The sequence below is a fragment of the Diadema setosum genome, chromosome 16, assembly GCF_964275005.1.
Source record: "Diadema setosum chromosome 16, eeDiaSeto1, whole genome shotgun sequence".
NCBI lineage: Eukaryota > Metazoa > Echinodermata > Echinoidea > Diadematoida > Diadematidae > Diadema > Diadema setosum.
The window spans coordinates 13,570,039-13,595,251 of record NC_092700.1 but is presented as its reverse complement, the minus strand read 5'-3'; the positions used below and the strand labels follow the sequence as shown (position 1 = coordinate 13,595,251).

The window sequence follows — 25,213 nt, the reverse complement described above, 5'->3', positions numbered from 1 at the left end:
CCATGCTAGAAATATAGGTAAGTTTCTTGTGAAAGCCTTTTCCCTGAAAAGCAATGATTTTAAATTTGTGATCCAGTGTTATAAACTTGTGGCATGGTTGAATCACAAAATGAACAGTTGTGAACAACATGATTTTGTTACATGCATTAAGCCTTTTTTTCAATGGGTATTTTCAGTCATATTGATAATGATGATTAAATTGTTGATTACAAAGATAATATATGTGCTTCTCATGTAGGTTGTGAAAGACATCACAAAGGAGATGTTCTTGGAGGTTATCGATGAAATGGTGCTAAGTTTGGCAAAGAAAGTTAGAGAAGCCCTTGATGAGCTGCAAGTATCAGCAGATGTCAGCAACAGCATTATTGAAGAGAAGGTAGTGAAGATGAGCCACAGCATTGCTATGGAAGCACTGAAAGAAGAGCAGCGTGCTGATTCAAAACGGAAAGAACAGGAGAAGTAAGTTGTGGAGAGTTTAGCTGCTGTATTATCAGAGCAAAAGTAGAGTAGAAAAAAAAATGATTTAGATGTTGATTATCATATAACTTTGTGCACAGAGCAACAGAGAGCTTAAAAGACAGTTTCAAATGTCAGCAAGCAAGTAATTATCCTGGTCCGGGAAAGAAAGCTGTAGTAAAGTAATGACCTGTTCTGTTACACTAAGTCTTTATGTGCCATGGTGCATTGATAAACCATAGTTTACAATTGGTGAATCAATCCAAATACATTTTCAGAGTATGAGACTGTAACTTATTACCCACATCTTTCAGAAAACCCCATCCGATTTTTGTCAGTGATCCAACAGTATTGAGGATCTGTGCAGAGCATGTCAGGAATCCCTTCCAAGTTCTATCCATTGTGTTCACACAATATGTAGTTCCAAGAGTATCCAAGTACTAAACTTGGAAGAAACAGCCCCATGACATGCTTTACAACAATCCAACTTTCTCTGTGACCACTTGACCAAATTGAATGCGATTTTCTGCAAAATATAGGTAAGGTGTTATATTTTTAGACCCTGAAATAGCGCTCACACGGTTGAATCACAATCAATGCAGAAATCTGATTTTACTTTTTTATGGGGGCAAGGAACGTACTGTATTAGTGAACTAGGTTTGTAAGCAAGGCATCACACATTATAAATGGTCGAACACAAAAGATCAGAACTTAAATATGTGTGAAGTATCCTGCCATTGTTAATTTCTGACCATCACGTGACATTTGCATGAGACAGACATTAATTTCCCTGTTGAGTGACATCACCTTTTGATAAGCCTTCCTGATTCTATCAAACTTTGTTTGAATAATATGGGTAGCATGTCATAGAAAAGTGTTTCCCAAAATAGCTCCTAGCATAACTTGAATTAGTACTGATTTGTGAACAATGGTTTGAATACTGTGAGTAGGCACATTTTTTTTTCAAAGGTACCATTGATCAAGAAAGTTTCTCAAGACATGCTTTGTTGTTTTTATCTCCTTGTATGACAAAGAAATAATATCCAAGTATCATCATTGTTTTTTTATTAGTTGCCCAATTTTTTTCCCCACCATCAAATTTAGAGATTGTTTACAATGAGAATATTCTTTCCAAGGCTTATCATGATTGTATTGAAGCGTATTGTTATGTGACATCATTCTATAAGTTTTAATTTCTATTTTTCTTGTTTTTGTTGTTGTTTTTCATGTTAATGATATATTTAACCATGGAATTTGTAAGAGAAATGTAAGAGTCCTGTTATGGAAGATATTTTAAGTATATTGCATCCCTATCTGTTTCAAATGAATCTGACTTGAATTGTGCCTTTGTAGACAAGAAGCTGAGAAAGCTCTTCAGCATGAAAGAGAAATGGCCATTCTAAGGGAGGAGTCGGCCCGGAGACTCGGGGAGGAGTTGATGGAAGAGGTGATGGACAGGTGTCTCCATGACATAGCAGTGAAAGAAATTAGGTGAGGATACTTGATGTAGTAGGTACCATTCATGTTCACTCACATATTTGTGCACTCATTCATGCAATCACTCTTAATGCATTGAGTGATTAAAAGCAGTCAGTCTTTCATACGCACACTTCATTATTTAAAAAAAAATGTGATAACTGTGGCACAACCCCAATAAAAGTTGAAGAGCAATTTTACATCAATTGCAAGTTTATCATTACATCTTGAGTGAAATCAGGTGAGCAAATTAAAAAATCAGGATTAGAATAAAGAAGTGTGGGGATTTAAAATCTGTAATGTTTTCACGTGAATATTGATATTGATTGTGAGCACTAGTGGCATGTACAACTGTAGCATAGATGATACACTTCTCACCCCAAAACTGGGAACTCCTTTAGCAGGAATACTATAATGCAACAAAATTCAATGTAAAAATTTTCATGCCTCTGCCATGAAGTGCCGCCAGAGATATTATGTTTTATGGCTGCCTGTTCATCTGTTCACAATCAATTTTGTTTACATCGTAACTGAAAAACCATTTAAGAGGTATCCCAATGAAACTAGGCATATGTACAATGTATGTATGAGTGGACCGAGTTGTGCCTATCAACTTTTGGGTGCACATGCTCAAAGTCAGGGTGAAGGTCATAGTCTCAAAATTTCACTATTTTTCCCCATATCTACAATGTATGCAATGCCTGAAGGTATTTCTTTGAAACTGAATTTAATCATGTATTACCCAATAAAGATTCTCGAGGGAACCATGGTGTCAGAGGTCCAAGGTCAAGTGGAAATGCTAAAATTTCACTTTTTCTCCATAACTTGAGAATGTCTCTACTTCTCTTCAAACTGTAGCCTTTTGTCAAGGCCCTCTCGCTGTATGGTGAAGAGAACCCAGCTGAGTGGGGTTGCGCGAGGGCCTTTTGAGATCTGTTTCGCATCCTTTGGTTAGCCCTTTGAATTACCGACTTTTGCTCCCCGATTTCGGGAGCAAAAGTCGGGGTCCAATCAGCGTGTCTGTCTGCTCGAACCCGATTTGAATAGAGCGAATGCACGCCGCTGCCGCAGACCTCACAGAACTCTACACACAGAGTGTGTAGAGTTCCGTGGCAGACCTCCTCGGGTGGTCAGTGATGCATGCGAACAGGCATGACCACCAAGGCTGAGGATGCGGGGAGTGCGCCATTCCATTGGTTGACCGGAAGCCATTAAAATGAGTATTCAGAAGGGTTCACGTGTCATGAATAATAATGTGTGAAGCAGATCTCAAAAGGCCCTCGCGCTGGCGCGCTCGGCTGGGCTCGCTTCGCTCGCCCATTACAGCGAGAGGGCCTTGACAAAAGGCTATTCAAACTGTAGATGTACTGCCTGTCAGTGATATTTGTGGGACATTTTTGGTCATGGAGTCAGGGTCAAATTCTCTAAATTTCACTATTTACCCCATATCCATGCAATGCCTGAAGGTATTGACATTTACCATATACATGAAGTACCAGAAAAATATTCTCTAGGGAAATTTTTGTTTAACCATGGGTCAAGGTCAAAGGTAAAGTGACAATGAAAAAAATGTGACTTTCTTGTTCTCAATATCTTGGAAATGGCTAAAGGTATTATGAAATGGAGTGCATGTGCATGTACTACCTGACAGTGATTCTTTGTGAATTTTGAAGTCAAAGATCAGATTAAATACTAAAATTATATCACACTGTATCTAATATTGACATTACATCTTTTTCTCGTTACCGTCAAAGAGATTACTCAATTCACAGACTATACATGTACATGCATTACTGCAGAATGAAAAAATTCAGGGAAAGATTTTGGCCATGGGATTAAAGGTCAAAGAAAATGTTCAAATGTCACAATTTTTCCATATTTTGAAAAAAAAAAGAAAGAAGAAGCTCAGATTATTGTTATAAAAATGGATGCTACAAGTAAGTGATTATTTGAGGAATTTTTGTCCATGGGGCCAAAGGGGCAAGGATCGAAGGTCAAGTGAAAATGCTCAAATACGAATGCCTGCTCACTTAAACAATTACGCCTCCATCCAAATGAAACCTCATTCAAGGAAAGTAAGCACTCTACACATATGTGACAGACATGCCAGGTTAATTTTTTTTTTCTTTTGCCAATTATGTGGAACTGTCATCTCACATTGTCAAGACATACTGTAGACCTGTTGGGTAGAACCATGCATTGTGGCAGAGCCATACAAGTCACCTTGACAACATTTCCAGTTTGAACTCATTTTCACTGCCTAATCAGAATTACAAACAAGTCTATTAAAACATATCTTGGCTGTAACATTTCCATTGTCCATCATTCATGTCTGAAAATGATAACTAAGTTCTCATAAATAGTCAGAGGGATTTCATTTCCTCACCTATAAGATTATTTTTTTTACCCATATTTTCAAAGGGAGAGACATTTGTATCTGCCTAAAGAGTTCAAATTTAGGTTTCCGAGTGCTTTGCATATGACAGAACTTTTTGATTCTAGAAGCAGCTCTCAATTGCAGAATTTATTAAGATTACTTGGCCATGCCTTATTATTTTGCAATTTTCTCACAATTCGGAAAAAGAAAATTCAGAAAAAGAAAAAATAGAGTTGGACCTATATGTACTAGTAGCGATAAGAAAGTGAAACAGCCTGCTTTGTTTAGCTTGTAAAAGACTATTATGTACATGTAGATTGTCGATATGTGGGCCCTAGTTGTTCACAATTAGGTGTTTTGTTACTACTTGTGCATGCACTATCTTAAGTTTTTTCTCATTTCGTTTTACTCGTGTTTGTGCAACTGTCATCTTTTATATCTCTGTCAGTACAGTATGTATAATCTACGTACAAGAATTGTATTCACCAGCCTCAAATACTGTTTATATTCCATGATTGTTTGTACTCTCATACCCGCAGAGGGAGTCAAAAGAGTCAATAAAATTTCAAATTCTACAAATGTACTCAGAGTCACAAGATAGGGTTCTAAAGCTCATGTTTTTATTGATTATACATGTAGAATGGCAATATGCCTTCCACACAAAGGATACCTTTTGATTTGGGTATAAGTGAGTGAAACAATGTCAACCTGATACTGACACAAGAAACTTTTCTGACTCACTTGTCATTAATACAGGGATTACGAGAAGCAGCTGACCAAGGAATGGATAGAAACATGCAGTGTAGTACTGACTGAAGACATTTTCAAGGACGTAATTGGTGCCGAGGCCAGGAGCTTGTCTGACAGTGTCATTGCTATGGCAACTGCCGAGCGTGATTCAAAGCTATCTGAAATAAGCACTGCAATCCGCCGCAACAAATTGAATTGCCTCTTTCAAAAGTAAGATTTTTTAATGATAAATATGCCACTGAAAGAATAAGTAAAGTGAATAGTGATTCATTTTCAAGTTAATTCTAAAAGTATGAAGCATTGACATGTGACCTCAATCTGATGTACAAATGTGATTGTCACTGTCTAAAAAAGCATTGAAAATTCTGAAGTTTCACATGTAATTATTTTTGTCTGATTAAAATAAAATGTATATTGTTTTGTTGTAAAATTTAGTCCATTAAAGGTAACTTAAATATGAACATAAAGAGAGTTTCTTCTTGAACCAGCTGTCATCATGACATCAGCATTCCAACTACACAGCTGGTGTCATCTGTAAATGCATACATTTATCATGAAAATGGACAGCCAAGTAACACATCACAGGTTGCAGGTGCTGTGCTATATCATAGATATGCAATCCTAGACATCAATGAACTAGCAGAATAAATATATGTACCAAAATGTTCACATTTATTTTTTAATACTGTTCTCTCAACACTTTTTAAACCAGGCATCACAATGTTAATCTAGAATATACTGTTTGTTTATCAAGACTTTTGCATATCTAGCATTTACTGTGATGTGTTGTCGTGTCAACATAGTTGACATTGTCATTATATTTATTAAAAGATCATGTCGTAAACTTTAACAAAAACTCTCCATCCACAGGTGGCAGAGGGTGAAAGGGAAGAGAGTCAAGATCCGTTGTGCCCTTGAAACATTTCCAGCAGGCCCACTGAATACAGACATGGCTCAGCAGCTGCAGATCCTGTGGCCAAGTGTACAAGACCATAGACCTCTTGCTGCTCCTTCCTGTAGTTCTACAAGACCAACCCTACCTCTCTCTCTGCAAACTCCATACACGTATGTCGGGGAGAGGGATCACATTATAATGATTTTGCAGTGCACACATTTCTGACTTTATAAACTTTTTTAGTATATGAAAGCTTTTGAAACAGGATAAGGGGGTCATAACTTGCATACATTATGCTGCAGATAAGTTTATCAAACAATGAGCAAAGTATCTTCAGTTCATGACTGATATAGTGAATGTGCAGAAAGAGTTGCCAAGCAATGTGTGTGGGAAATACATTGACAAGTCATTCTCTGTATCAAAAGAATTCAAAACTTATCATGTATTTTGAGGGTCTTATGATATTACTCATGAGAAACAACAAAAGAGTCGGGAGTTCTGAGAAGCATGTGTTACGACCATAATCACTCTGAGAATGATCGCACAAAAGAAACCAACTACTGTTCAGGCGGTTTATTAACAGTGATATTGTGGGTACAGACTCGTAATCGGTTTTCACATCAGTACAATAATGATCAATAGAAACAATTACAAATCGGTAATAGAATCACTTACATATTATGTTATCAAGTAGTCCTTTGAAAATGTTCAGATACGATGTTCGATGCACCGATGAATGATCCTTGACGCACCGATGAATGATTCCTCCGACGTAACTCCAAAGGCACAGGTTGCAGTAATCCACAGTATAAATCCGGGGTAAAATCCACGATATATGTTCACGGCGAAACGCGCAGAATCCAAACGTTGTGACAACCACGTCCAGTTGATGCGTTGAATGATGATTCACTTTATAATGTCCAGCAAGGAATCCAGCCCGTCACAGCTTTGACGTAACAATGTCCGTTGACACTAAAATATGGAGTCTCTCTCCAATGTAGGCAAATTAATTCTCTGCAGGCAAAATGTCTCCCAGGCCTTATCTCCACAAACACAGTTTGTATAGCAGGTCAGCAGGTAACACAGGACTGACTATAACAAGTCGCTTCAGAGCCAGAAGTGACGTAACTCTCAGAGCAGAGGTGTTGGGTACTCTGCCTACTGCAGAATTTCTCCTGCTTATATACTATCCATTCACCCCTTTCTAGTACATTCTGTAATTTTCTCCAACCTGGGGCCACATACCTGAACATACTAGCAAGTCCAAATTCCAGGAATCCTGGATGACTCACTGCCTAATATGTGCATAACATCATTGCCAAAATTAACTACCAATCACATTGGGTTACAAGGGCAGTGCCTCACTCAGCCAGCACTTCCTAGAATTTTCTGGAATGGGTTAAATCATTCTAGATTGAGTGAGCTATAATGTATTTCCTGTCACATGCATACATGTACTGTAGCTACATTGTATACCATGTAGAAAATTCTCCACTGATCTGGTCAGCCTGCATGTACTATATCTATATCATATAGAATGTTCTCCATTAATCTGGTCACCCTGTGTACATACACATTAAACAACCATGCATACAGCCTTGATACATGTACATAACTACTTGTGTGTACATTTGTGACACATGATGAGTGAAAGATGACAAATACAAAACAGTGTTAGAAACCCACAGTAATGCTGCTTTTGCTCTCACTGGCTTAGCAAGATGCTGCAAGGGTGCATCTGTGTATGTTGCACAAAAATTTATTGTCCATGCATGTATCATTGGTAAGTTGGACTATTGTAATGGGTTCTTATATGGACTCCCCAATTCTCATGTTCGGCGACTGCAGCGAGTCCAAAATGCCTTTGCTAGGCTGATCTGTAACAAACCCTGATTCTCAAGGATCACTTCTCTTCTGAGAGAGCTACACTGGCTTCCAATTCATCAACAAATATCTTTTAAAGCCGTACAATCGTGGCGAGTGGTTTGTGCCGCACAGAGACGAACGCAACACGCTGCCTCCCCCATTCTGTACCAAATGTAGTGACACCGAATGAGAATAGCGCTGGCTCAATGGGTCAGCGAACAACACTTTAGACTACAAATCTTGTGACCCAAAATGGCTGCCCGAGCCACGAGAGCTTCCGAATGGATGCATGCTCTCAGTGCGCATGCGCATGAAGAGAGGGCAAAAGAGCCACGCATCTTCTTGTTTCTCTCCTCCAATCACCGCAGCTCGCATTCACAATGCTTGTGTATGATGCGTACACACACACGCACACACACACACACACACACACACACGTGTCTCAGTGGCAGCATTGTTCCACACGTTTATGGATATAGCACGGAGTCTGGCATTGCGCAACTGCATGCACAAGCTTCGGTCGTTCGGGAGATTATGAAATAACGCACCATTAGGGATGACGATCATCCGACATAAGAATTTGCTGATTGAATACAAGGCACTCATTGGTCAAACCCCTAGTTACATTACTGAACTACTAGTGCTTAAATCTCATAAACACACTCGTAAGCTGCACAGTTCTGAAGACGCTCTTGTCTAAAGACAATCCCAACATGCAAAACAGAAATGATATTGGGAAACTGCGCATTTGCCTGTACAGCTCTCAAACTGTGAAAGACAAATATCATTAGTAGTCAGGAAATCCCCAACTGTAACAGTTTTTTAATCAAGACTCAAGACACTTTTATTTTGCATTTAACTGCATTATTGTCAAACATCAGAGGCTTTTGCAGTGCAGAAAAATATACATATGTACATAGGTTTTGCACTTTATGAATTCATATTGTTGTTATTATCATTATCATCATGATGATGCTGATGATGATGATGATGATGATGATTATTATTATCATTATTATTATTGTAACAGAACCTATATGACTAAAGCCTGATATTACTTACAGATATGCTGAGTTGTCAGAAAATGCAAAGTGTTAAAGGTTTCTTGGCTTCATTCAGGTTCAACAATGTTCAAATGAATGATTCTTGGATCAATCAGTTGTGTTTATTGCAACTGATAGACAAATTGCCCTCCATTGACCTAACCCTAATCAAGCCAGACTTTTTGGGCTATGCAAAATCCGAGGGAAGTGCATTCTCGGCCATTAGTGGTGCAATCACAGTGAGATTTGGCACACATGACACCCACATTGTAATCTACAAGATTTTGTCTTGAGATATTTTTAAGTTATCAGTGTCTAATAATTAATTAATTATGCAAATTATTATATTCCAACAGTTGTACATCAAAAAAGCTTCCAAAAGTCATTTCAGTTCTTATATGTTTATTTGTTTTGTAACTTTTTTTGTCCCCGCCGAACAAGTTCGAGCAGGGGACTATGAAACGGGCTCTGTACGTGTGTGTGTCCGTGTGTCCGTCTGTCTGTGCGTCCGTGTGTGATCAAAATGTTCAATTTGCTACTTCTTTGTCATTTATGAGCCAATTTTGATTCTGTTTGCTTTATATGATAGCACTACATGGGAGCTTTGAAACTTTTACACAGAATTTCAGTTGTGACCTTTGACCTTGACCTTTGACCTATATTGTACATTTTGCTTCAAAATGCTACTCCTTCACCATTTCTAACCCGATTTCGATTCTGTTGGCTTTATGTGATGGCACTAGGTGAGGGCTTCAAAACCTCTTCACAGAATTTTGACCTTTGACTTCTTTGACCTTTGACCTTGATTTTTGACCTGCATTGTACATTTTGCTACAAAATGCTACTCCTTTGCCATTTCTAACCCAATTTCACTTCCGTTTGCTTTATGTGATGGCACTAGGTGAGGGCTTCAAAACTTCTACACAGAATTTTGACCTTTGACTTCTTTGACCTTTGACCTTGATTTTTGACCTATATTGTACATTTTGCTACAAAATGCTACTCCTCCACCATTTCTAACCCGATTTCGATTCTGTTGGCTTTATGTGATGGCACTAGGTGAGGGCTTCAAAACTTCTTCACAGAATTTTGACCTTTGACTTCTTTGACCTTTGACCTTGATTTTTGACCTGCATTGTACATTTTGCTACAAAATGCTACTCCTTTGCCATTTCTAACCCAATTTCACTTCCGTTTGCTTTATGTGATGGCACTACGTGAGGGCTTCAAAACTTCTACACAGAATTTTGACCCTTGACTTCTTTGACCTTGATTTTTGACCTATATTGTACATTGCCTACAAAATGCTACTCCTTTGCCATTTCTAACCCGATTTCGATTCCGTCTTCTTTATGTGATGGCACTAGGTGAGGGCTTCAAAACTTCTACACAGAATTTTGACCTTTGACTTCTTTGACCTTTGACCTTGATTTTTGACCTATATTGTACATTGGCTACAAAATGCTACTCCTTCACCATTTCTAACCCGATTTTGATTCCGTTTGCTTTTTGTGATGGCACTAGGTGAGGGCTTCAAAACTTCTACACAGAATTTTGACCTTTGACCTTGATTTTTTACCGATATTGTACATTTTGCTACTAAATGCTACTTCCGGCGGGGACATATTTTACGCACCGCGTAATTTCTACTTTTCCTTGTTTTCTTTGGTTTTTTTTTTTTCATTGGAAATTATCACTGACCACTATTATACCATAATGAGCATATTAAGAATAATTATTCAAAACGATGAATCATGATAAAAATAGGTTTTTATGAGTTTTATGACAGGGCACTGTTTTCCATAGGAAATGTACACAAAATCACAAAATTGTGCCCATGTTTGGGTGACATGCAGTTACAAAAAGGGGCATGGCTTAATAACGGTACGGGTAGACTTTGCAAATTTGGTTTCAAAAGTTGCATGAAACTTGAAAAAAAAAAAAAGAAGTCAAGAAGCCTCATGACGAGGCTTTCTTTCGTTGCTGAATCATTGAAACATCAAGGGGGGGGGGCAGATTCTGCCCCAGCCCCTGTAGGGTTAAATGAGCACAGATTATACAGTGTTTAGAGTAGTAGTCATGGTAAAAACAAAGCAACTAGATGCAAGAATCATTACTTTAGGTAAATAAGTAATGCCCAATGCTGCAATGGATAAAAACCATTACTGGCTATTGGGCAGAAACTAGATATTCTAGTAGATATCGTGCCAGTCTGGCAATCAGGAAGTTGTGCGTTAGAACCCACTGAGGTACACAATGTATGTGCCCATGATTTTTTTTTATCTTGGCTATCAGTCTATTATGAATAATTTGTGCTTATTAATGTTGATGAAGGGCAATTTGTCAGTCAGTTGCAGTGAGGTCAGCAATGTTGATTTTCATTTGTGTGTATGTGTATGTATGTATGTGTATCAAAAAAGAGTATTCCCATTAACTATACAAAATCTAAGGGTTTGATATACATCAAATAGAAGAAAATTCATATATTTTGGGGTTTTTGTAGACCCGTTGCTCTCATGTCTGACATTTATTTCTCCATTTTTCATTTGAGGTGCACATGAGAGTACACCTGAAAACCTGTGCAAGATCTTTTGAGGAGAGTTAGTGAAAGCATTGATATTCTGAAATAGTCATAAATAGAATGTACACAGGGAGGTTTGCAAAGTTTAAAGATACTATGATAATCCCTCATAGTAGTTGTGGTGAAATTTTTTTGTGCAGATACAATACTGATTTTTTTTTCAATGCAGTCTGAACTTTCATAAGACCTGTTTGTAAGAAATAGTATTTCTAGAGGTTTCATTATCCTGCAACTTGATGTGTTGTACATGTGTTAAAGGTAGGGGATACCTTTTACAGACCTCCCCAATTGCAGCAAAACATTAAATATGAACCTCAGGGGACTTGTTTAGTCCACTGCTGAGAAATTTGGAAGTCAACAGTTATCTACAATTTGAATAATGCACAAAACTCAACTACTCAGTAGTTCTGTGTGTCAGCCACACTTGAGCCTTTTTGTTGCAGTCTTCTGTATTTTTTATCTATAAACACAAATCTAAAAGTATAAGAGCTGATTTAATAACATATAGAGTGTGTGGCAAGAATGTATATAGAAATGTTTGTAAGTTTTGATAAACTTTCTTCACAAAATATACATGATGGACACACATGCAGTGCATGGGTCTGCAAAGGTAGCCTAGTAATGTACTGGAATTTATGGTGAGCCCCGAAAAAAATTCAATTCAAAATCTAACGGTCAATAAAAATGTACTAAATGTTACCTTCCACTTTCAATACTTTATGGGAGTTTCTAAAATGATACTCTCTTCAACATACCTTTGTATTTATACAACTCTTCATTTAAGGCATGCAAATGGGATTCCCTACCTTTAAAAAAGAAAGAAAAACTAATATTTTTATGAGTTGTACCTCTCCAAAAATTGAGAATCACTTCTTGAAACATCTGATTTCAAACATTTCAGAATCACTCCTCTACAATTAGTTAAAAATCTCTCCATCATTACATCTCAGAAGGCACTAGTCACAATAGTAAAATTGACAAATCCATGCTGAAGATTTCAAAGGGAAACTGCTTTGGGTTTTCCAGATAATCATTGTGTCTGCGAGCAGACTATTCAAATTCAGTTTGATTTTACATTGTGATGAGTGCCCTTTAATCACAAGGAGGCAACTGTAAGGTGAGAATTCTTGTTTGGCAACTTTTTGTTGTTCATGTATGTATTAAATAGTTACAATTTGTAAACTGCCCCGTCACATTAGGATTAAAAAGTTAAGCTTTAAAGTGAATCTAAACATCAGTTATATAGTCATTTGAATAATGCTGTCTTGACTAATATTCATTTATCAAGAAAATTTCATAACTCTGAATATCATTGTAGAGCCCACTGGAGGTGAGGGGAGACTAAGGGATCGCCTGCGGCGTCTGTCCGTCCGTCGTCCGTTCGTCCGTCCGTCTGTCCGTCCGTCCGTCCTTCGTTTGTCCGTAATGCTACAAAAACTTCAATAACTCTTTACTCTGGGCTTCGATTGCAATCAAACGTCGAGGGAAGAGGGGTCATACAAAGTTTCACATTTTACCATATATGAAGGTCACCTCAAGGTCAAAGCTCACGGGCAGGGGTCAATGAACTTTAGGGCCCAATGTTAAGTTTTTATGGCGTGTTTCTATTATTGGTCATAACTTTAGATCCATAACTCCATTTGTGACCAAACTTGGATGGTAGATGTCCCTTGGGGAGTGGATGGTCACCACAAGGTCAATGGTCACAAGCATGGGTCAACGAACTTTTAGAGCCCAATGTTAAGTTTTTTTGGCGCATTTCTATTATGGGTCATAACTTTTGATCCATAGGTCTGTTTGTGACCAAACTTGGATGGTAGATGTCCCTTGGGAAGTGGATGGTCACCACAAGGTCAAAGGTCACAGGCAGGGGTCAACAAATTTGAAGGGCCCAATGTTCAGTTTTTATGGCAAGTTTTTATGGCATGTTTCTTTTTTGCCATAACTTTTTACCCCTTTTATATCTCTTTTTATCTGTTATATCTCTTTTTTTTTATCTGTTATATCCCATTTGCATACAATTTCTTGTACGCGAATGGGCGAGACACATTATGGCACTTGCCTTGTTTAAATGAACTGTGCACATTTCTTCTACTCTGCTAGAGACATATTAAGGGCACTTTTATTTCCCCTGCCTACTGAAGGAAAATCATGTATTCTTTTGCATTGCTAGAAAAAAAGGAAATAATTCTGTTTTTTTCTGTGTATATTTTCTCACATAGTTTCTCTGCCATTACATCACAAATTCTTGTAGCCTTCTTATCAAGCCATCAGGGCCCTTCGATGTTACTAAATTTTTAAACTTTTTAGATTGTTGAAAGAATTGTCAGCTTCTCTTTAAATGTTACTGATGTGGTCTTGTAATACTTCTGCATTCACTTCAAAATCCACATAATGGAAGGAATTTTCCTTTAAGCAGCATAGAACGCTAGAATAAGGTCTTTGAAGGAGACTCTAGTGATGTTCAGACATTTGATATGTTTTGCTGGATGTACAGTTTTTGTGCCGAGAATTCAAAAATACATCAGATTTTGTTTTATGTTGTTTTCATCCCAGAGTGATCGCAGAGAACCAGTCCACTGCTATGAAAATTCTTCACCAACACTACACGAATTGGCTGAGACAAGAGAAGGCTTGGGAACCTCTCAGCCTTGCCACAATCTACCAGGATGTCTGCCATCCACTCTCCCTGCCAGTCCTTCAGTCACAGAAATCAGCCTGCAATGCTCCTGGATACTGGAAGCTGATAGTCTCTCTTCCATCTCAGCCAGGTGCCAACTATGTTGTCTGTGACTGGCTTCAGGCAAAGCTTATGCATGGCAAGATATCTCAACAGCTCAGGAAACAAAAACTCAAGGATAATGAGAATGTGAGTGTATTGTACTTCAGATATGTTGATCCTAATTGGTAGAGCATGTAGAGTCTTTTTTAGGCCTCCGCTACGAAGTTTCGCAGGAGGCATTATGTTTTCAGGTTGTCCATCCGTCCTTCCATCCCAGTGATCAATTTTGTGGACAGCTTATCTAAAAAAAACGTTAGAGGTATCCTAATGAAACTTGGCTATATGTATGAGTGGGCAAAGTTGTGCCTATCAACTTTTGGGTACACATGCTCAAGGTCAAAGGTCAAATGCTCAAAATTCATGCAAAATCTATGCAATGCATGGAGATATTTTCTTGAAACTTTATAGTGTATACATGAACTACCAAAGATTCTCCAGACAGTGTTTCGGGTTTTGAAGTCAAAGGTCAAGTGAAAATGTTAAAATTTCACCTTTTTTATGCCTCCGCCACGTAGTGGTGCCGGAGGCATTATGTTTTCGGGTTGTCCGTCCGTCCGTCCGTACGTCCGTACGTACGTCCGTCCGCTTTCGTTTACGCGATAACTTGAGTAATATTTACTGGAATTTTACCAAACTTGGTCCAAGTATGAAGTATGATGGGGCAATGATTTGATTAGATTTTGGGTGAAATCGGCAAAAGGTCAAAGGTCAAAGGTCAAGGTCAAATCATGAAATTTATCCGTTTACGTGATAACTCAAGACTGTGTGGAGCAAATTTCACCAAACTTTGTTGGAGGATGATGTATGATGGGACAATTACTTGATTAGTTTTTCAGTGAAATCGGACAGAGGTCAAAGGTCAAAGATCAAGGTCAAATCCTAAAATTTATCTGTTTACGTGATAACTCAAAACTGGATGAAGCAGCTTTCACCAAACTTGGTCCAAGGATGATGTATGATGGGAAAATTAGTTGAGTAGATTTTAGTGACATTGACATGAGGTCAAAGGTCAAAAGGTCAAGGTCAAATGCTAAAAATGTTGCTATTTCCCCCATATCTATGCAATGCCCGCAGTTATTTTCTTGAAACTTAGTGTAGACATGTACTACTGCATAAAGATTCTCCAGAGAGAGTTTCATGTCATAAGGTCAAAGGTCAAAAGGTCAAAGGTTAGGTGAAAATGTTGCAATATCACATTTCTCACAAATGGTTCAATGTATCTTCATGGAACTTGGTATATATGCATGTACTGACTGGCAGGGATTATCTAGGGAATTTAGGGGTCATGGGTCAATAGTCAGGGGTCAAAGGTCAAGGTCAACTCCTCAAAATGTTACTATTTCCCTCATATACTAGTATATGCAATAATTGCATTATTAGTTTTAAAATTTAATATATGTACATGTATTACTGAATGGAGATTCTCTTGGAAGTTTCCAGCCAGAAGGTCAAAGGTTAAGGGTCAAAGGTTAGGTTTAAATGAAAAAAAGATATATTTTGTACTTTAATTACACTCTTCCTTCATACCTTGAAAATTATACTCAATGCATAAACTTATAATAAGGTCGGTCAGAAGTCAAGTAAACATTTTCAATTCCCCAAATATGTGTACCTGTACTCTTTAATAGACAATTATAGCAAACCCAGTTCGTGGAAAGTGAACATTCAAGATATTTCTGATAAACCTGTTATTTCGATATTTTGCTAGTTATGTGAAACTGTCATCACACATTGTGAAGACATTGTACTATACACCTATTGGGAGAATCATGCATTATGGCGGAGGCATCAGTCGCCGTAGCGACATTTCTAGTTCTATATCTCACATATGGTTCAAAGTATCTTTATGGAACTATTAAAGTACATGATTGTACATATGCATGTACCAACTGACAGTGATTATCTAGGGAATTTAGGGGTCATGGGTCAAAGTTCAGGGTCAACTCCTCAAAATTTCACTAGTTCCCTCTTATCTGTGCTGTGCCTGCAGGATATTTCTTGAAACTTAGTGTATGCATGTATTACCCAATAGAAATTCTATTGAAAGTTTCTTGCCAAAAGATCAAAGGTCCAGAGGTCAAGTAAAAGTGCTAAATTTCTCTTCTTAAACTCATAAAAGGTTCAAAAGTCAAGTGAAATTCCTCAAATCCCCAAATACCTGCACTCTTAGACAATATAGCCATACATCCAATTCAACTTACACCTGTTGTTCAGATTCATCAGGTTCAAGTGAACATGCAACACATTTGTGACAAACCTGTCATTTTAATATTTTGTAAATTATGTGAAACTGTCATCACACATTGTCAAGACATTATACTATAGACCTATTAGGAGAACCATGGTTGAGGTATACCAGTCACCATAGCGACATTTTTAGTTTTTATTAACTATTGTTCAGAAACCAGTACATTTGTGCACTGTAAGCCTGCTGGATACTGTTCCATATCCATTGTCTTCAGTAGTTAGTGAGGGAGTAAGTATCACATGCATGCCTCCCCCTACTCTGTAGCTCCGCTCCCTCGCTTTAGCGCTCAAAACATTTTCAGTGTTTGTTTGTTTTTCAACATCAGTTTTCATGCCTGTATGACCCTTTTATTCTCAGCTCATTGTAAACCCTTTCATTTTGCAGGACAATTTCTATAACCCTTTTATTCCCAGCTAAATGTAAACCCTTTCATAGAAACTGTCCTAGTTTCTATAACCCTCTTATTCCCAGCTTCTTTGTAGACCCTTTCATTTGGCAGGACAGTTTCTATATCCTTTTATTCCCAGCTCAGTGTAGACCCTTTTATTTGGCAGGACAGTTTCTATAACCCTTTTATTCCCAGATCAGTGTAGACACTTTCATTTGGCAAGACAGTTTCTATAACCCTTTTATTCCCCGCTACTTTGTACACCCTTTCATTGGGCAGGACAGTTTCTATAACCCTTTTATTCCCAGCTCAGTGTAGACTCTTCATTTTGCAGGACAATTTCTGTATCCATTCTATTCCCAGCACAGTGTATAACCTTTCATTAGTAAGGACAATTTCTTTAACCCTTTTATTCCCAGCTACTTTTTTCACCCTTTCATTTGGTAGGACAGTTTATATAAACCTTTTATTCCCAGCTCGGTGTAGACACTTTCATTGTGCAGGACAATTTCTATAACCCTTTTATCCCCAGCTCAGTGTAGCTCCTTTCTTTTTGCAGGACAGTTTCTATAACCCTTTTATTCCCAGCTCAGTGTAGACCCTTTCTTTTTGCAGGACAGTTTCTATAACCCTTTTATTCCCAGCTCAGTGTAGACCCTTTCTTTTTGCAGGACAGTTTCTATAACCCTTTTATTCCCAGCTCAGTGTAGACCCTTTCTTTTTGCAGGACAGTATCTATAACCCTTGTATTCCCAGCTCAGTGTAGACACTTTCTTTTTGCAGGACAGTTTCTATAACCCTTTTATTCCCAGCTCAGTGTAGACCCTTTCTTTTTGCAGGACAGTTTCTATAACCCTTTTATTCCCAGCTCAGTGTAGACCCTTTTTTTTTTTGCAGGACAGTTTCTATAACCCTTTTATTCCCAGCTCAGTGTAGACCCTTTCTTTTTGCAGGACAGTATCTATAACCCTTTTATTCCCAGCTCAGTGTAGACCCTTTCATTATGGAGGACAGTTTTTATAACTCTTTCATTCCCAGCTCAGTGTAGCTCCTTTCATTTGGCAGGACAGTATCTATAACCCTTGTATTCCCAGCTCAGTGTAGACACTTTCTTTTTGCAGGACAGTTTCTATAACCCTTTTATTCCCAGCTCAGTGTAGACCCTTTCTTTTTGCAGGACAGTTTCTATAACCCTTTTATTCCCAGCTCAGTGTAGACCCTTTCTTTTTGCAGGACAGTTTCTATAACCCTTTTATTCCCAGCTCAGTGTAGACACTTTCATTATGGAGGACAGTTTTTATAACTCTTTCATTCCCAGCTCAGTGTAGCTCCTTTCATTTGGCAGGACAGTATCTATAACCCTTGTATTCCCAGCTCAGTGTAGACACTTTCTTTTTGCAGGACAGTTTCTATAACCCTTTTATTCCCAGCTCAGTGTAGACCCTTTCTTTTTGCAGGACAGTTTCTATAACCCCTTTATTCCCAGCTCAGTGTAGACCCTTTCTTTTTGCAGGACAGTTTCTATAACCCTTTTATTCCCAGCTCAGTGTAGACACTTTCATTATGGAGGACAGTTTTTATAACTCTTTCATTCCCAGCTCAGTGTAGCTCCTTTCATTTGGCAGGACAGTATCTATAACCCTTTTATTCCCAGCTCAGTGTAGACCCTTTCTTTTTGCAGGACAGTTTCTATAACCCTTTTATTCCCAGCTCAGTGTAGACCCTTTCTTTTTGCAGGACAGTTTCTATAACCCTTTTATTCCCAGCTCAGTGTAGACCCTTTCTTTTTGCAGGACAGTTTCTATAACCCTTTTATTCCCAGCTCAGTGTAGACCCTTTCTTTTTGCAGGACAGTTTCTATAACCCTTTTATTCCCAGCTCAGTGTAGACCCTTTCTTTTTGCAGGACAGTTTCTATAACCCTTTTATTCCCAGCTCAGTGTAGACCCTTTCTTTTTGCAGGACAGTTTCTATAACCCTTTTATTCCCAGCTCAGTGTAGACCCTTTTTTTTTTTGCAGGACAGTTTCTATAACCCTTTTATTCCCAGCTCAGTGTAGACCCTTTCTTTTTGCAGGACAGTATCTATAACCCTTTTATTCCCAGCTCAGTGTAGACCCTTTCATTATGGAGGACAGTTTTTATAACTCTTTCATTCCCAGCTCAGTGTAGCTCCTTTCATTTGGCAGGACAGTATCTATAACCCTTGTATTCCCAGCTCAGTGTAGACACTTTCTTTTTGCAGGACAGTTTCTATAACCCTTTTATTCCCAGCTCAGTGTAGACTCTTCATTTTGCAGGACAATTTCTGTATCCATTCTATTCCCAGCACAGTGTATAACCTTTCATTAGTAAGGACAATTTCTTTAACCCTTTTATTCCCAGCTACTTTTTTCACCCTTTCATTTGGTAGGACAGTTTATATAAACCTTTTATTCCCAGCTCGGTGTAGACACTTTCATTGTGCAGGACAATTTCTATAACCCTTTTATCCCCAGCTCAGTGTAGCTCCTTTCTTTTTGCAGGACAGTTTCTATAACCCTTTTATTCCCAGCTCAGTGTAGACCCTTTCTTTTTGCAGGACAGTTTCTATAACCCTTTTATTCCCAGCTCAGTGTAGACCCTTTCTTTTTGCAGGACAGTTTCTATAACCCTTTTATTCCCAGCTCAGTGTAGACCCTTTCTTTTTGCAGGACAGTTTCTATAACCCTTTTATTCCCAGCTCAGTGTAGACCCTTTCTTTTTGCAGGACAGTTTCTATAACCCTTTTATTCCCAGCTCAGTGTAGACCCTTTCTTTTTGCAGGACAGTTTTTATAACTCTTTCATTCCCAGCTCAGTGTAGCTCCTTTCATTTGGCAGGACAGTATCTATAACCCTTGTATTCCCAGCTACTTTGTACACCTTTTCATTTGGTAGGACAGTTTCTATAACCCTTTTATTTCCAGCTCATTGTAGAACCTTTCATCAATAAGGACAGTTTCTATAACCCTTGTATTCCCAGCTCAGTGTATAACCCTTCATTTGTAAGGACAATTTCTATAACCCTTTTATTCTCAGCTCAGTGTAGACCATTTCATTTACCAATACATTTTCTACAATCCTTTCATTCCCAGCTCTCTGTAAACCTTTCATTATACCCCCGCATACACAAAGAGAACCTGTTTTATGGCAGCCATTTTGGAAAAAATCCAAGATGGCGGCATTATACAGTGTAGGTAACAGGGAAACACAAATGGAAACATTGTTTTCCTGATTTCTTTTACAATAAGCTTTCCAAAAATGTGTAAATTTGATACTCTCTCTCTCTCCCCCCCCCCCCCAAAAAAAAAAAATGAAATCTTGCAAAATTACATTTTATAAGGAACCTGACTATAGTTATATCCATCCATTTCCACCATAACAAAGACTGTCTTTGGCCTGAGATCAGGTGCTCATGTATTTGTTTAGTGCATACTTGCCAACTAGTAAGATTTTATCAGATTCAGTAAGATTTTTTACGTTAAAAATAGCAAAATCAGATTTTCTGTCAGAGAAATCAGATTTTTAAAAAATATTTAGATATACCTTTCATGTGTATTTTCTGAAGATTTGACCGAAAGTAAGATTTTCAACTCCAGTTTGCATAGAAAATAAGATTTTTGCAATCCATGAGTAAGATATTTCATCTTGAAATGTTGGCAGGTATGTTAGTGAGTGTTTTTCGATGTACGCAGGTGTTTCCTGAGTTGCACCATTTTCACCATTTCATCAGCATAGGGTGCATTCCTTGGCTGACTCTTTTGAAAGACTAGTAGCAGATGATGTTGTGTAATAGGCCTATCAATTTAGATAATTTTCAGTCATGGTTGTTTTTGTTTTTTGTTTTTTTTAGATTATCTTGGTAATATCATCATGCCATGTTCACAATTTTACTCCTTCCTGCAGGTCCAGACCCTAAGTCTGTATACACAAGTGGCCAGCCAATTACCAGTGGGCATCTGTACCAAAGCAGTGATTGGCTGCTCCCTAGGGGACAATGCCATGTATCAGCTCATGGGAAGCAGCGGATTCATTCTGACACTTGCTAGTCCAGCTAATGAGGTGAACCTAGTGAATTGAAATACACAGTACATCAGAAATCAGTGATAAATTTTCTGTCATATAGGCGCTGTAAATTACTTTTATTTGATATTGAATCAATCGGTCACTTATTAGAGCATCTATATATTTTCAGCATCATCATCATGAGTTAATATTCTTTCTTGTGGGACGTCCTCATAAACAACTTATTGTTACCATTACCCTTTTGTCCTTGGAATTTTGTGATTTTGTAACAAAGTAAACTATACTCTCTTTCTTAATGACTACTGCATTGATACTACTGTCACAAAAGATGCACACAGTGTTCACCCATTAATTGGGAACCACTTGAATAGCAGGAACCCTGCATAAGTGCAACAAATCCTGATGTATCAAATTTTTCACATGATATTTCCACTGCTTAATCAGAACCATAAACCACTTTATCGGGACAAATTCTGGGTGAAAAACTTCCATTGTCAGTCATCAATGTCTAGAAATAATAAGTAAATCCTTAGAAATAATTGCAGGGATTACGTTTCCTTACCAAAAGGGTTATTTTCTACCCATATCCAGATAGATTATGCTAATTGCATAGTCTATAAACATTTGCTGTTACACAGTAGGATGTAGTGCAGGCAGTCATATCGAGTGTACTCATGCACTTTTATCAGATTGCAAATGGGAGAAGAAGAACTTGTCTCCTGACCCCTCCCAATTAAGTGGTGCCCACTGTACAGGGAGTGACTGTGCCATCTTTGCCTGTAGAGTGAGAGTACAGTGCTTCAGAGTGTGTGCATATGTTATGATGGTCAATGTACCTTGCAAATGTTCATGGAAGGGTCAAAGTCAGTGGAACATATATAAGTGTGTTTTCTCTACCCTGACATGAGTTTTGAAAGAAGTATATCAAAAAGAATGTTAATCACTTTAGGAGACATTGTATTATCCTAATACTTATACAAAGCAATCAATGCCAAGCATTTTCTTGCAGTCATCCCAGTGAACATTTTATCATTGTAGTAATTTATTGTCTCAGGATGGCAAGCAAGAAAAGATGTGATGATTAAAAATATCTGAAAATAGATGAATAGAGAAGAAAAGCATAATTCTGTGTTTTCTTTTCTTTTTGATCAATGCAGAGTTGCATCCAAGAAGCCTGCCAGAGACTAAACATGGTCCTTGCGAATGGGGCACAAGGTTCACCAATGCCCATTCTTTGTGTTGTCAGTGATACTGACGCTGCTGTAGCTGAGAGATGGGTGTTCAATTTGAATTTGGAACTTCTGACCAAGGAGAAAAAAATAGCAGCATGGAAGACGGTGGTAATACCACTGGATGTTGCAGACCCAATCGCCTCTGAGAGGGTAAAAATACCATTTAACATTAATTCATTTGATTAGGGCTGACGTCCACCAGAGCACTGACAAGACTAGGAAGGGTTGCGGAAGCAAATTTTGTCATTTCGGCATTCCTTCCACGTCAAACATTTAAAAAAGTGTGTGAATCGGCTTGTCCTGGGACATTCCTAAAAATCTCTGCTCTGAGTGTAGACTGACTGCAGACATTCATAGGAGTTTCGTAGGAATCATTTACAAGTTGTAGGATGGGCTCAAAATGCCTCAAAATATGCTGACCATAGTCAGACACAGCAGACACATCCAGGATCACACCAGAAGTGGTAAAATCATGAACAAGGGCAATCAGGATGACTTTACGAGAGTATGAGTCGGATATGCGGACAATATATGGAAAAAAAAAATGTGAGGCTATATAAAAGAAATTGATTTTTCTCATATGACTGCTAGCCATCATATGGAGGTCACACCAGCCAGAATTCACCTTGCCTTACTGCTTCAAATACAAGCTGAGAGAGATGATCCGCTACCACTGGTCTTGACCCTCAATGGAAGAAAATACTGTTAGTTTGGATGATGACTCAAATTTTTGAAGTTTGTCTTATCTGGGAGATTGAGATTGAATTGAAATATTTCATTCATTCATATTTATTCTGCTTCTCATATCAAATCAAATCTAAGTAAATTGCATGGTTGTGAAAAAAATTAAACAAAACATAACCAAGTGACAAAGGAGTAATGCAAATGTGTAGTCTATACTATATGCAAAACTAAGTCATTCTGAAACATTTTATGGTTGCATATACATACAAAAAAGGCAATACATTAGATTCAACAGGGAAGCAGAAGGCCGTTGGCATAAGCATAGCTGACTGGGCTGATGGCCTCTTTGGATAGCCTCATTAGGAATGTAGCTCAGGTTTGTCTCTCAAAAAGGTAACAGAATTTCTGGACCATCTGTTTTTTTCCAAACATGCACTTCTTTCACACTGTAAAATGCAACATTTTTTAATACATTGCAGAACATACCTTTTTTAAAGTGATCAGAATCTTTAATTCCCTTTTCTCTCTTTTTTTATTGATGAAACTACATTACTTTCATTCATTCATTCAATTTTTTGGATGGGTTTGGATGGTCCAATCCTGACTTGTAAAATGATTTTCAGGCATAGAGCTTACTATAGTACTTTGAACTAACCAGTTAGGTATAAAAATGAAAATTTCATTTTGACCTAGTTCTACTTTTATGGGTTTTTAGGTGGGCAGTCACATGTGCATCAAACAAAATTATGTAGTATGTAATGGCCGCCATTAAAATCCCTCAAAACAAAATGATTTCTGAAAAGAGAGACATTTCAAAACAAAAATTTACTTGTAGCTGAGGGGGCTGCTTCTTCCTAATTGCTGTTGACAAAGTATCTGCTGTCTTCTGTTTTGCCTTCTTCATTGGGCCCTAGGAAATGCTGACATTTACCTGTTCATAGGAGAAGAGGCTCGGCTGCAGGGCTAGGATTGGTATCTCCCCCCCTCCCCGCGTTATCTTTTTGATTTTCATAGGCATAATGCTGCATTCATTTTTTACTTTCAAAATCCTTTTGCTCGTGGGAACCTTTCCACTTTTTTGTGTCTTGACCAGTTGTCAGCAGCGGCGTCACACTCTTTCATTTTTAGATTCACATAGGCACCGCGCTGTTCTAAAACATTCCAGGTGTCTTTCACTTTCATTTGTAAAGCTGCCCACACCACAGAATTCTTTCAGGAGCGTTTGCGGAAGGTGCAAAAGTGTAACAGAATGGCAGGATGACCCGTCAATGTCCCCACAACAAGTTGCTGAAGGTGTCAGGAAGTTCATTTCTGCATCCATATTTTGGACTAGATCAAAATTTGGATATGGAAATTCTTCTCTCTCCCGAAGGTGCAGAAATGTTTGGACATGTTTAGGAATGATAAAGACAGTGAATGAACTCTTTCAGGAACGTATGGAGAGTTTGCAGAATGAGCGCATAATTACTTAATTTGCTTTCCGCATCTTGTCCACGCCCTAGTGGATGCCAGCTTTCTAATGCAAACCTCTTTAATGCAAAGTGGTATCCAGACAGGTAAGACTCGTTACTCAAAGTGCATCTTTTGGTACTTTGGCCTTGTACTTTTTGTGCAAATTCTCTGTTTACTTTGTATTTTATCTGAAGATTGCATTTAGTATAAGAATAGGCTGTGTGACAGTACAGCTGAAAGTAATGGTGTTAACAATCAAAAATGGAGATTTCAATAAATTACAGTGATGATTTTCTGTGAATGCAGAAGACACAACAATGTGTTTTATGAGATGTTATCTTCACATCATCAATTCATGTGTTGAGTTGGCTTTAATAGACTTGCCTGAGCCATGGACTTAATTGAACCGTAGCATTTGTCTAACACGTCCATTTGGAGTAAATTTTTGGCATTTTACCCATTGATAACCAGAGTTTGAAGGTACTATTCTTAGAGACATGGGATGCAAATTTGTTGAGATAATATGTGTGACATTTCAGGGTCACAGGGCAGAGTGTCAGAGAGCCCCAACTTAGTACAACTGTCAAAACAGGTCCAGGCACACTCAAAACGTACATTAAATGCCATCAATTAAAGGGGAATGAAACCCAACTATGCGCATGGATTCAGAGAGAATCAGTATTAATAGTAGGAACTTGTATCTAGCATTTGTTAAAGGGTGTGTACAGTTCTGGTCGAGGTGAGGATTTAGCTTTTAACGTTCTGCGAGATATTCAGAAACCGCTCTTTGAGATGTCAAAGAGCATGCAATTCTAAGGGATATCAAAAGTTTATTTGATGAAAATCGGTTTGGAAATGGCTGAGATATCCAAAAACAAGGTGAAACAAAGAGATCCTAATAAAAGACGTGGCCTGTCCCTTTTTATTATTATCACTTTT

The 25,213-nt window shown here is 38.1% G+C and overlaps 1 protein-coding gene across 1 annotated transcript in view; it reads left to right on the top strand.

Moving 5' to 3' along the window:
* LOC140239591 (germinal-center associated nuclear protein-like) overlaps window positions 1-25,213 on the top strand; it is an 88,881-nt gene that overhangs the window by 28,561 nt on the left and 35,107 nt on the right. The window contains exons 15-21 of the mRNA XM_072319421.1: window positions 239-459; window positions 1,810-1,947; window positions 5,066-5,269; window positions 5,930-6,124; window positions 14,001-14,313; window positions 20,787-20,942; window positions 22,064-22,288. Of these exons, the coding sequence (XP_072175522.1) occupies window positions 239-459; window positions 1,810-1,947; window positions 5,066-5,269; window positions 5,930-6,124; window positions 14,001-14,313; window positions 20,787-20,942; window positions 22,064-22,288 (1,452 nt within the window). The remainder of the gene's footprint in view (window positions 1-238; window positions 460-1,809; window positions 1,948-5,065; window positions 5,270-5,929; window positions 6,125-14,000; window positions 14,314-20,786; window positions 20,943-22,063; window positions 22,289-25,213) is intronic.